This window comes from Phodopus roborovskii, unplaced genomic scaffold (assembly GCF_943737965.1).
Source record: "Phodopus roborovskii unplaced genomic scaffold, PHOROB, whole genome shotgun sequence".
NCBI classification, from domain to species: domain Eukaryota; kingdom Metazoa; phylum Chordata; class Mammalia; order Rodentia; family Cricetidae; genus Phodopus; species Phodopus roborovskii.
Window position 1 is genome coordinate 15,282,561 of NW_026126424.1, and position 12,390 is coordinate 15,294,950.

The 12,390-nt window shown below is 39.4% G+C and overlaps 1 protein-coding gene across 1 annotated transcript in view; it reads left to right on the plus strand.

The window, feature by feature from the left end:
- Positions 1-12,390, plus strand: part of Trmt13 (tRNA methyltransferase 13 homolog) — a 16,430-nt gene continuing 4,040 nt past the window's right edge. Inside the window, exons 1-8 of the mRNA XM_051185615.1 lie at positions 1-162; positions 2,442-2,488; positions 2,616-2,682; positions 7,266-7,328; positions 7,763-7,832; positions 8,042-8,148; positions 8,777-8,944; positions 11,417-11,489. Of these exons, the coding sequence (XP_051041572.1) occupies positions 16-162; positions 2,442-2,488; positions 2,616-2,682; positions 7,266-7,328; positions 7,763-7,832; positions 8,042-8,148; positions 8,777-8,944; positions 11,417-11,489 (742 nt within the window). The 5' untranslated portion in view covers positions 1-15. The remainder of the gene's footprint in view (positions 163-2,441; positions 2,489-2,615; positions 2,683-7,265; positions 7,329-7,762; positions 7,833-8,041; positions 8,149-8,776; positions 8,945-11,416; positions 11,490-12,390) is intronic.

Sequence of the window (12,390 nt, forward strand, 5' to 3'; positions counted from 1 at the left end):
AAAGGGTCGCGCGTCATGGAGGATCGTGCGCCGGCCTCGCACGCCCCCGGTTTTTTGGCCGAGGGCAGGTGCAGCTACTTCGTGGAGAAGAAGAAGCGCTTCTGCAGGATGGTGGCGGCCGCGGGGAAGAGGTTCTGCGGGGAGCACGCCGGAGCCGCGGAGGTCCGGCAGCGCCCTTCCCTCCCGAGGGTCTCCGGGTCTGTGGGTGCTGGGACCCGGGCGCGCCCCTTTGACGGGTTCCGATCCTGCCCCATGGAGTCGCCAGCTTTCACTTAGTAAATGCATTCTCGTGCTAAGTAACACGCCCTCTTGTGAGAAGGGCGCTCGGAGACGCGGGTACCTTCCACTCTCGTCCTCATGAGAAGTGATTATTTTCACGAAGTAGTGTTTGACGTCACTGGGCCTCACTAACTGGGCTCCAGCTTTATGAAGGATAAACCACTTGTGAACGTGTCGGGGCGAAACTGAGATTTTTTTTCGTTCGGACTTCACCAGGAAGCACTTTAAGAACTTGTAATTATTATTCTGGGACGGAGAAGGGGAAAAATAATAATAATACACGTAGCAATTAACTACAAAGTCCAAAGCAAAGTGCACTGTTGGTTTCTTGGGGTTTGTGTATTGGGGGGGGGGGGGTGGAATCCCCCAGCAGACACTTGGACATGTGTTAAGACATTTTGATTGTAAGTGCAAATTATTAGTGGCTTCTAGTGGATAGAGGACAGACACACTGCTAACCTACAAATCACAGGACAGTATCATCACCTCAATAACAGTGGTACATGCGCATGATATCCACTGTTTCTAAACTCATATGTCTTTAAAATGCTTTTGTGTATGTGCTTTGCGAGTTAGAATAGAGGCCTGCTTGTTTTGTAAGATAATTTTCCTGTTTGTTTTTGAGGCAGGGATCTTGCTATATTTCCCTTGTTAGTCTTGAACTCCTCATCTCAGAGATTCTCCTGCCTCGGCCTCACAAGTAGCTGGTCTCCACCAAAGAACCAAACTTAATTTCAAGTTTTAAGTTTTAATTTTAAGTTTTAAAACCTGTTCACAGAAAAGAAACAATATGTGTTATTTTTAAAATACTGAATAATTTTCAACTTTCCCTAAAATTCAGTGTGCATAAATTCATGAACATATTGAAAATGATTGAAATAAACAATTGAGAGAAAAAAATTAGAGTAAATACTTGGTCAGCTTTTGTTGTGTGGGTACCACTATGCTAAGCAGTGTTGTGAAGTTTCTGTTTCTCCTGGTCCTAAATAAACACACAGAGTCTTATACTAAGTGTTGTTATGTTGCTTTTAAACATTCAATTTTCATAAGCCTTAGGAAGTAAATCATACTATTACTCTCATCTTTCACATGAGGCAGTGAGCCCCTATAGGATCATAGAGTTAGCAGCAAATAGAACCACACCTAAGCAGTCCTGCTGATCTCTGGCTTTACTAATTGTACCACCGTGTTCATACATGTTGATAGGGTCTGTAGAGTAGGACTGCCAATGCCCACTATCTTCCTTCCTTTTCTCACAATGACTAGAGTTAAATGTATATAACTCAGAATATTCTAACTAGCATATTGAAAAGTTGCAAAGCCGGTGAATATGACCTGTTAAAGTGCCAAGCCTCCTTTTTCCCATATTTTCTTTCTTTTCCTTTCTTTTTTTTCCAAGACAGTGTTTCTCTGTGTCCTTGCTGCCCTGTAACTCCTGTAATTCACTTTGCATACCAGGCTGGCCTGGAACTCAAAGATAATCCACTTGCCTCTGCCTCCTGAGTGCTGTGATTAAAGGTGTACACCACCACCACCACCACCACCACCACCCAACCACCTGTATTTTATTTCTATATTTATTGAGACAGGGTCTCAGTATGTAACACTGGCTGACCTTTGACTCAAGATCTGCCTGCCTCTCCTCTAGCGTGCTGAGATTCAAAATATATTCTTCCATGCCTAGCTTTTCCCCATATCTTAACAACCTAGAGATAAATATGCATTTTAAAAGCAACAACTTAATTTAAATGGGCAACATTTTCCAAAATTAAGTATTCAAATAATATGTATTAAGTAATAAGTACTCAAGTAATATGATCATTTTGTACATGATGAATATTATACAGTATTTTATTAATTTGAAGTAAATGGTTAACATCTTTTCTTAGTGGTACACATAATAACTGCACCCATTTTTAGCAGGTGTTAACTCTGATGCAAAATTATATAAGCAGGCCAAAAACAGTATTTGTTCGTTTCTACAGGAGCTAGTGACAGATTTTTTTATTATTATAAACATGACCTGATCTTGCTTCTTTTTCATTATGTCCTTTTGAAGTTTCCACACCTTGTTTTGGGACTAGAGATACACTGTGAGTATATCTAATACCTGAAATAATAAACTTGATATATTAATAAATGTATCCCTTTTAATTTATTAGGAAGAAAACTCTCGGAAAAGAATCTTGTGTCCCTTAGATCCAAAACAGTAAGTATGGGGTCAGACAAGTGTTTTTTGTTGTCATTTGGTATGTGTGTGGGGGGGTACTACAAGCAGTAACTTTACAAGGCACATTTAAGATTTTCTTTCTCTTAAATTTTCTCTTTAAATTTAGCACTGTATATGAAGACCAACTAGCAAAACATTTAAAAAAATGTAATTCAAGAGAGAAGCCAAAGCCTGTAAGTATTTGAAACATGTGGTATGTTTGACACACACTTTAGTATTATAAGGTGTAGGTTGAGTTTAGCAAATATATATTTAAGTTCTTATTTGATAGCTGTACTTTCTTGTCTCCTCCCTCTCCTGCCCCCTCTTTTCTTCTTTCTTGTTCTTGTGTTTTGTCTTAGTTTGTGGTTTTGTTTGATTAGATTAGAGACAGGCTCTTACTGTGTAGCCCAGGCTGACCTCAAACTTGAGGCCCTCCTCCCTTAGCTTCTCAAGTACTGAGATTACAGAATTTTGTCACATTTTATTTTTGGTTGTTTATTTGCTTTTAAGGTAGGGAACTGTGCTGTATTTCCCAGGCTGGTCTTTAGTTCATCTTATACTTTTCTTATGCCTTCCCTTCCAAGTGCTAAGGTGTTAAGTGTATAACACCACACCCAGCTTGGTAGCTGGGTAGAGGGGTGATGGTGCAGCAAGAGATTTGGAATCAGAGGCAAAGTTTAGCACTAAGGTTGTAAAGACTAACTGCCAGTCGTCTTTGAGATTCACACTCAGTATAGAAGTAGTGGATTTGAGCTAGCACCAGTCCATATCAGTCCTTCATAGTGTTCCCTCAAGCAAGGGCTAAAAGTCCAGATTTCTCTTTGATAACAAAATAGAATAGGGTGAGGGTAGGTAAGTGTACAGAATGGTAAGTGTGTTCATTTGCTTCACGATATGAAGCATTTTACAATGTGTACCCCAAGATCTCATGTTGGGTTTCTTCTTGTTGTTGTTTTGGTTTTTTGAGACAGGGTTTTCTGTGTAGCAGCCCTGGTTGTCCTAGAACTTGCTCTGTAGATCAGGCTGTCCTCTGCCTCTGCTGGGATTAAAGGCATGCACTATCACTGCCCAGTATCATGTTGTAACCTCAGATATAGAATATAAAATTCATTTTTTTCAAAGAAATTTAAAATAAGAATAGAAAAGCTTTAATGATACTCACAAAGGGAAATGTTGAACACATATAGTAATAATTTGGCCATCAGCTATCAACCTGGTCAATAAAATTTATGTGTGTGGATCTGTATCTAAAAATATCTACAGGTAAAGAAGTTGTCAGATGAAGTGTGTTCATTTTATTAGGAGTAAATAATGGAGAGCATATACCATATTTGTCACAAGCTAGCTTGTCACAGATTTATGGATGCCAGCAGAAATTAGGAGACTCCAGGATCAGAGACAGAGACAAAGGCTGAAATGCCTGTAGTCAGGGCCTCTACCACTAGGCTACAGCCACAGTCTGGGAATTTTTATTACTTACCTCATAGAAGTAGCAGGGGCTTCTTACTCATGTCAATTATTGTTCTCTCTCAAAGCCTATGGACTCAACTCTGGGGCTCTGCTGGGAGTATTCCGTGCATGTGCAGTGACTTATATTGAAACTGAGGAACCCCATCTCCAGGAAGCACTATTTCCCCCTAAATTAGGGCAGTGAGCAAACCTGCCTCAACTGTGTTCATAGGTAGACATTTTTCTTTATTATACTGTACAATAAGTAAGTCTGCCATGGAATCTAGAAAGAAATGCTATATCTGTCTTCTAAGGGTGCTTGGTATACCACTGTTCTTGAAAGACTAGTCTGAAGCTCAGTAAGACTTGGAGGAAATCAAAGGGTTCAACAGAAGTGACTCCCAGGGGCATGTTGTTGTTGTTTTTTTTTGTTGTTTTGTTTTGTTTTTGGTGGGAGGGGGGGAAACAAAAACAGGGTCTCACTACATAGACCTGGAGCTTACTATATAGACTAGGCTGGCCTCACACTCACAGAGATCCACCTGCCTCAGCCTCTTGTCTTCCTGAGTGCTGGGATCAAAGGCGTGCACCACTGCACCCAGTCCTTTGTTCAGGCATTTTGCAACAGATGTCCTCTGCATTGTCAACTGTCTCCCAATTGAGAACCACCATGCATTTTAGCTGTCTGTGACAGCTCACACCTGTAATCTTGGTACCTGGGAGGCTTAAGCTAGAGGATTACCTTGAATTCAAAGCCAGGTTGGGCAACATAATAAATTTTAGGCCAGCTTTGGCTACCAATTGAGCTTCAGTGTGCAGTCCTCTATCAAAGGAAAACATGGTGTTTCAACATTAAGATAATGTACAAGAAAAACAGTGACCTCCCGTCCACTCCTTTAGGACTTAGCTCCTGTAGTAAAGAGAGAAGTTAGAATTTCTAGAGTCCTTGAGGCCTAGCCCTGGGGGACCAATGGACCAGACTCAGCCACCCACCACCTCAAGAGGTCAATCATGATGAAGTTAGAAAATAATTTTTTCAATATGGTCATAATGAAAAAGAGCAAGGACATTACCGTTTTGTCCTGTGTTTTGTACTAATAATGCTGATTACATAGGAGAAGAGCAACAGAAGCAACAAGAAACTGTCTCAGTCAGATGAGGCTGACTGACCATGCCCTAAGGTCTGGTTCTGTGGGGTCCTGCTGGCTCAGGGAACATCTTGTGCCTGAGGTAGGCAGTACTGTTGATGGTACTGTTGTGGCTCCAGCCAGGGCTCCCTTTTGAGACCATCTCCTTTGCTACTTTAGAATAACCTGCCTCCAAGACTCCCTGTACCTAGGATCCCTAATTTATCTTACTTTATCTTGGTCTCTTCATTCTTGGAGAGGAATAAAGAGATGGGGTAAAACAACCTTACATTATCAGTTTTTAGATAGAGAAACCTGAAATGACTAACATACCAGAGTTTAGTAAAGATCTTTCCAAAGTTTAAAGTAACACAGCCAGAGCAGTAGACGGCAGAGACATCAAGCCTTTATCCTGGTTCATTTTCCCATCAGACATCTGGTGGACCCAGGCGAAGAGCTAGTGCTTTTACCACAAGCAGCCTTTAAGTTCTGTGAGAAGGCTATCCTTCCAGTATCTTCCTCACATACAGATCAAGATTCAAATGCATGAGGTATATGTTCTGGGAAACCTTTGAGAGGATTCGGTCTACTAAAGCAGCACTAACTCCCAAGGTTCCAGTGTGTGTGAAGACATGGTGGCAAAGAGAGGAGAAACACAATGGGGTGATGTATCCCATCACTCAGGAGGCAGAAGCAGGAGGATCTCTGAGTTAACAATCAGCCGGGTCTCCATAGCAAATTCCAGCCTAGTCAGAGCTACATAGAGAGACCCTGTCTCAAAAAACAAATTAAAAATAAAGGTCCAGTCTACAATACAGCTTGCCCTGAGTACTTTTCAGAACCCTTTTAAGGTCAGAGTGCAACAAACAGCAAATACTTAGAGCTAATTTTCAATTATATTTTTATCAGCCCCTCAACAAAACATTGTAATACTTGCAGCTTCACCTCTCCACTCAGTTAACAATTTCCCTTGTTAAACATATCAGTAAATACTTTCTCCTATATCTGCACGTGGTGGAGCACTCCTTTAATCCCAGAGACAGAGGCAAAGGCAGGCAGATCACTGAGTTTGAGGATAGCCTATTTTATAGCTCAAGTTCCAGGACAGCCAGGACTACACAGAGAAACTATGCCTCAAAAAAAAAAAAAAAAAAAAAAAAAAAAAAAAAGATATCCTCATACAATCAAGATGTTAGCACCTCTGCCATCTGTTTTAACAAAAGTCCATGACTGATAGGAAATACAGTGTCCATAAAAGATACTTTAAAGCAAGATTTATAGACATCATATTATTTCATGCCTTTGTATACGTGTATATCATCCAGTTTGGTAGCCACTAACTACACATGACTACTGGAATTTGAGTTAATTAAAACTATATATAATTTAAATGCAATTCTCAGCCACAGTAGCCATATTTTACAGCCAGTGACTACCATGTCAGTCAGGGACAATCGCAGAAAGTTCTACTGGACAGTGTTGACTTGAGCTTCACCTAAAATTTTTGTACTTGCAGGTGGACTAATAAAGTCTCATTATGTTAGTTTAAACGTCATAGTATGTTTTTACTTTTGATACTTATTATCTTAAAATAAATCAGACTTACACCATTAGAATAGCTGTTTTGTCTGTTTGGGGTCAGGCTGCATCCTAAATAAGCAGTATATGTGTGTATGTGTGTGTGTTTGTATATAAATATAAAAATGTAAATATATGTAAACATAGAAAAGCTTTTTTTTATTTTAATGTCATAAGGCAGCATTAGCACAATCCTCAGAACCTCTAAACACGTAAAATTTTAAGACTGTAAATTCTTTTTTTTGTTGTTGTTGTTGTTGCTGTAGATTTGGAGCCTGTCCTGGAACTCGCTGTGTAGACCAGACTGGCCTCGAACTCACAGAGATCTGCCTACCTCTGCCTTCCAAGTGCTGAGACTAAAGTCAGGTGCCACCACCACCCGCCTGTAAATGCTTCTTCATACAACTCACTAGAAGATCCAGGAAGGTAGACAGAGATTTGTATCTTCTGTTGTCCACTATGGTAATCTGAGCAAGCCAATCACCATGGTATTGGTGCAGTAACATTTGGTTGAATGTGAGAAAAGGATGGTGGTGTGGTAGGATGAAGGGGAGAAGCAGTTCTTCAGCTTAGTTGTTGTGAATGCCATATTAATATGTTACAATATTGTTTTTGTCAAGGATTTCTTTATTCAAGATATAAATGCAGGATTAACAGATGAAATGGAAATTCCTGAGCAATTAGTAAGTATATTATTTAATACTTAACCTCCAAGCGGTATTTATAAGCTATCTCCTTGTACATTGACCATTCCATTCCTCACTTTTGTTTGGAAAGATCTGGTGTTTTGACATTAGGGTGTATTTTCTTATAGAACCACTGATGTTAGTGATTGTTAGTCCCCAGACCAGCTTATGTCCCATAGCAAACTGCAATATGGCTCTGTGGTGAGCTAACTGAGCCCAGACTTCTTAACCCTAAGGGAATGAGGGGAGTTAACCTTGGCAGAGACTAAGTGGCACCTTGACAATTGGGCGTTCCATTCTGATGGCAGCCTAGGAAGGAAGTCTTACCAGGAAGAAGACTAAAACTGCCAAGGGTCTGCTTCTACTCATTTTTGTTGTGATACTGTCAGACATGCTTTGGCTATATTATTTAGTTTTATTTTTGTATGTAGGTTCCATTTTCCTCTCTATCTGAAGAGCAGTTGGAAAACTTAATTAGGAAATTGAGAAAAGCAAGTGAAGGTAAGTCTGCCTAAAGTTGAAGTTCAATTATTTGAGAAGCACGAGGTGCTATTTGAATTGAAACCTTCTGTTTGTTCTTCAGAGTCCCATAGTTCATGTTTGGCTGCTTAAACTGTCATGTTTGTGTTTTTTGTTTGTTTGTTTTTTGTTTTTTTGTTTTGTGTTTTTGTTTTTTGGCTTTTTTGTTTGTTTGTTTGTTTTTGGCCCAGGCTTGAATTCTATGCTTGAAGATCACATTATGTCCCATCCAGCATTAAATGATGCCCTTAATGACCCTAAAAATGGTGATTGTGCAGTCAAGCACCTAAAACAGCAGGTATGTTTACAGCACAATAACTTAACCTTTGTTTGTATGTTTGATGCTAACATTCTGGGCTGATGAGATGGCTCACCATGCCTGATGACATGTGTTCAGTCCTCTGAACCTACCTGGTGACAGGAGAGGATCTACAGGCACACACATATGTGTATGCTCACAATAAATAAAAGTAATTTTTAAAGCTAACATTCTAGCTAGGCATAGTAGCACATGCCTTTAACCCCAGCACACAGGAGACAGAGACAGGCAGATCGGAGTTCAAAGCCTGTCTGGTCTACAGAGTCAGTTCCAGGACAGTCAGGGCTACAGAGAGAAGCCTTGTCTTGAAAATAAACAATTTTAAAAAATGCATTAACATTCTGTTCTGAGAATAACTGCTTAGTTTTTTTTTAAGTGAGCAAAATACTTTCATTCAAAATATGTGAACATAAAGTAAAAATGTCAGCATGGATATGACCCTGGATGGATACATACATTATTTTAAAGCAAAACGAAAAAAAAGTCTTAGTCATTCAGAAATTGTCAATGAAAACATTCTGCCTTATGTAGAGATTACATTGCTGTTTTTGCCTTTGAGTCAAATTCCTTTGCTGTAGTTTATAAAATAATCCTATGGAGTTTGCAGGCTTCTATTTTAGGTAACATTGAAAAATTAAAGTTACTTGGTCCAAGAAGATGCTTTGTTGAGTTTGGAGCGGGAAAGGGGAAATTATCTCACTGGGTTGATATTGCCTTAAAAGATGCTGAAAACGTTCACTTCCTCCTGGTAGAAAAAGTGACCACAAGATTCAAGGTAAGTAAAGCCATTGTAGGAGTTTAATAACCAAACATATTTTAAAAAAAAATAGGAACCTGTCTCTTAAAATTAATTTCTTTTTTTATATATTTGATTGTAATTTTTGTTGTTATTTGTTTGGTTCTAATTGTTCTGGTTAAACTAAAGGTAAATTTTTAAATTTAAATATTGATAGTCCATGATTTGGGTTCTTAAAATTGTTTTCAGAAACAATTTCAGAAAATCTGGGGCTGGAGAGATGGATCAGACATTAAAGGCTAGGCTCACAACCAAAAATATAAGAGACAAGAAAATATGAGCAGAATCAGGCTTTAGCTAGGAATTAAGCCATGTCCTAACCTTTCATTTACGCCTTCTGACAGACTCTTCTTTTGTTAATACTTAAGCATATTCTTGTACACCGTGATAGGCATACTGTATATGCAGGTGATACTGATGAGGCAGCTGTGCTCTTAAGTGTGTTTAGAAGAGAGAACTGGATAACACGTGAGGAAAGTGTTAGAGTAAGGGGAAGTCCTGCAGAGTATGTATGAGTTCAAAGGAAGGTGTGATAGTTGGCAGTGGAGAATGACCATGAGGCTGCCTGTGATCATCTTGAAAAATAAATTAGCATCTGCTAGATAGGGTGTGAGAAGTGTTCTGGGAAATAAGAACAGTGTTACCACAGCCTGGAATAACAAAGGAAGCATTTCTGTGTAGTGGAAATACGTTGTTTGAGGTAGAATGTGGCAGTATGAACCAGGAAAGAGAGCTGGTCTAGAAAGGTCTCCTGTTGTATGCTCTTAGCCTTGTTCTACTCTGTGTTAGGGATACAGTAGAAGACTTGGTTCTTGCTTCATAGAGGCCTCCATGCAGCATTTTAGTTCTCTATGTAAGTATGTTATTCCCACGAGCAGTGCTCAGTGCTGCAGGAGCATGAAGGTAGAGAACTAACCTCTGTCTCCATTGGTTGTCATGGAGGAAGTTTTTAAAATGGTTTTAAAACTTTCCTTGGAGCTACAGACCTTGGCTCAGTGGTTTAGAGTGCTTACTGCACTACTAGAAGATCTGAGTTTGGTTCCCAGCACCAGTATCAGGAGACTCACAACTTCTATAATTCCTGCTCTAGGAGATCCAACACCATCTTCTGGCCTCCTCAGGCATCACCACAGATGGCACATGCACGCACACATGTCAAACTGTGTTCTAGATGCTATCCTAGCAACACTGTAAAACTGTTTCAGAAGAGTTTTAGACTGAAAATAGGAATATTGAGGATATGAAACTTTTTATTCAGTAATACAAGAAAGAAATGTTCTGAGAGTAAAGGCCATTCAGTATGCTATAGAGGAAAGAAAGAATGAGAAATGTCAAAATGTTGGAAGATGTAAGACTTGCTGGGTTAGTTAGTATTCATTGTTTTTGAGGGAGCAGTAATCTGGGATGGTTTCTGGCGTCATTGGACACTGGGTATCCTTAAGGAGGAAAAACTTGAGTTCAGTTCTGTGTATGCTCAGTTTCCTGTCCACATGTTTATGGGGTCCTGGGGCTGTAGCTTAGTGTGGGAGATATTTTGCTTAACATTTATGGCCCTGGGTTCCAATGCCAGAACCATTAAAAGAAAAGAAAGAAAAATATTTTTTTTGTTGTTGTTGCTTATTTTTCTAAGACAGAGTTTTTTTTATGTAGCTTTGGCTGTCCTGGAACTAGCTCTTTAGAACAGGCTGGCCTCAAACTCAAGAGATCTACCTGTCTCTGCCTCCCAAATGTTGGGGTTAAAGGTGTGGTATGTGCCACCACAGCCTGGCTAAAAACAAAAAACTTTCAGAGGGAGCTGAGGCTTCAGCTCAGTGGTCAGTTGCTGCCATGGCGTATATAAGGTCTGCCCGAGCACTGTCAAAAAAAAAGGAAAAATAAAAGAAAAAGAAGGAAGGAAGGAAGGAAGGAAGGAAGGAAGGAAGGGTGGGGTGGTGGAGAGAGGGAGGTATAATGTATCTGATTTTTAGAAAGATCTGGACCAGTATTCACAGGCACATGGGTATAATAGTTAAAAGGTTTGTGTTTAAAGAGAATACGAGTGAGCCACAGTAGAATCAGGGGTGATAAAGACAGAAATGCAAACAAGTAACCATAGTCATTTAACATCTGTGAACCATGATTCCTTTGTGAATGGGCTGGTAATTGTTATGGCTAAGAGAAATAATATGGCAGGTGCACACCTTTAGTCTCAGCACTCAGGAGGCAGAGGCAAGCTGATCTCAGAGAGAGAATGTGTATATGTAATAGAAATAACCTGTAGACTTTCTAGCCTTATAAAATGAGTGTTATTTTTGAGTTTTCATCCAAAAATATAAACCTTTAGGTTGTTGTTCATTCTCTTTTTAACTATAAAATTTAGGTGTATTTACTCTGAATTTTGAAAACAAAACATTTTCATAAAGGTAATTTTAACATTAAGAATGCTAATTCAGTAATGTCCTGTTTATGCAGGTAGATGGTAAACACAAAAAAAAGAACTCAGTGTTTGAAAGACTTCAAATTGATATTCAACACTTGTGTTTGAGTAAGTCATGTAACTTTCCATTGCTCTAACAAAGACAGACATTTCAGACTGCGGGCTGCTTAGAATTCTGTTCTCACAGACCTGTGCTTCAGGAAGAATAAGGTAACACTAGTGCTTTGTTAACATAAGTATATGTAGTGTAGTATGATGTGCAGGGAGTTCAAAACTTCTGGTAAGTCCTTATCTTATATAGTGCTTCCTTGTCCTTTTAAAATTAATTTTGAGTAAGGCAAGTATAATGATGCACACCTTTAACCCCAGGACTCAAGATGCAGAGGCAGGCAGATCTCTGAGTTCCAGGCCAGCCAGGGATGCATAGTGAAACCTTGTCTCAAAAATATGAACTTGGATACTCATACTAACTAGCCTTCAGACTATAGTGAACATGACTGTCCAGATCATTAGAGGAGATAGTTCTCTGTGTAGCAAGTATATAAAAGATAGGTTCTCAGAATTATATCACAAAGAACATAACTTATTGCTACTTTAACGTTCCATACAGACACATGCATGCACACCCACACATGTACACAATTACACACACGAACACAAATGCATACACATACCCCTCAGTCATTCTCTTTAGTGCATTTTCTTTTTACTTTTTCTATTTTCTTTTTCTTTTCTTCTTTGTATTTTGAGACAGGGCCTTCCTATGTAGTTCTGGCTATCCTGGAACTTACTGTAGGCCAGGCTGGCCCAAACTCACAGAAATATGCCTGCCTCTGCCTCCTGAGTGGTAAGATTAAAGGTGTGTACCACCACACCTGGCTCTTTCATATTTGAAACATTTACAAATATCTTCCCTTCCATTCACTAAGAAGCAATCAAGAATTTGTATATAAATCATTGTATTTTCTTCTGCTTAACTGAACCCAGGTTTGGTATATACTCCTGTAGT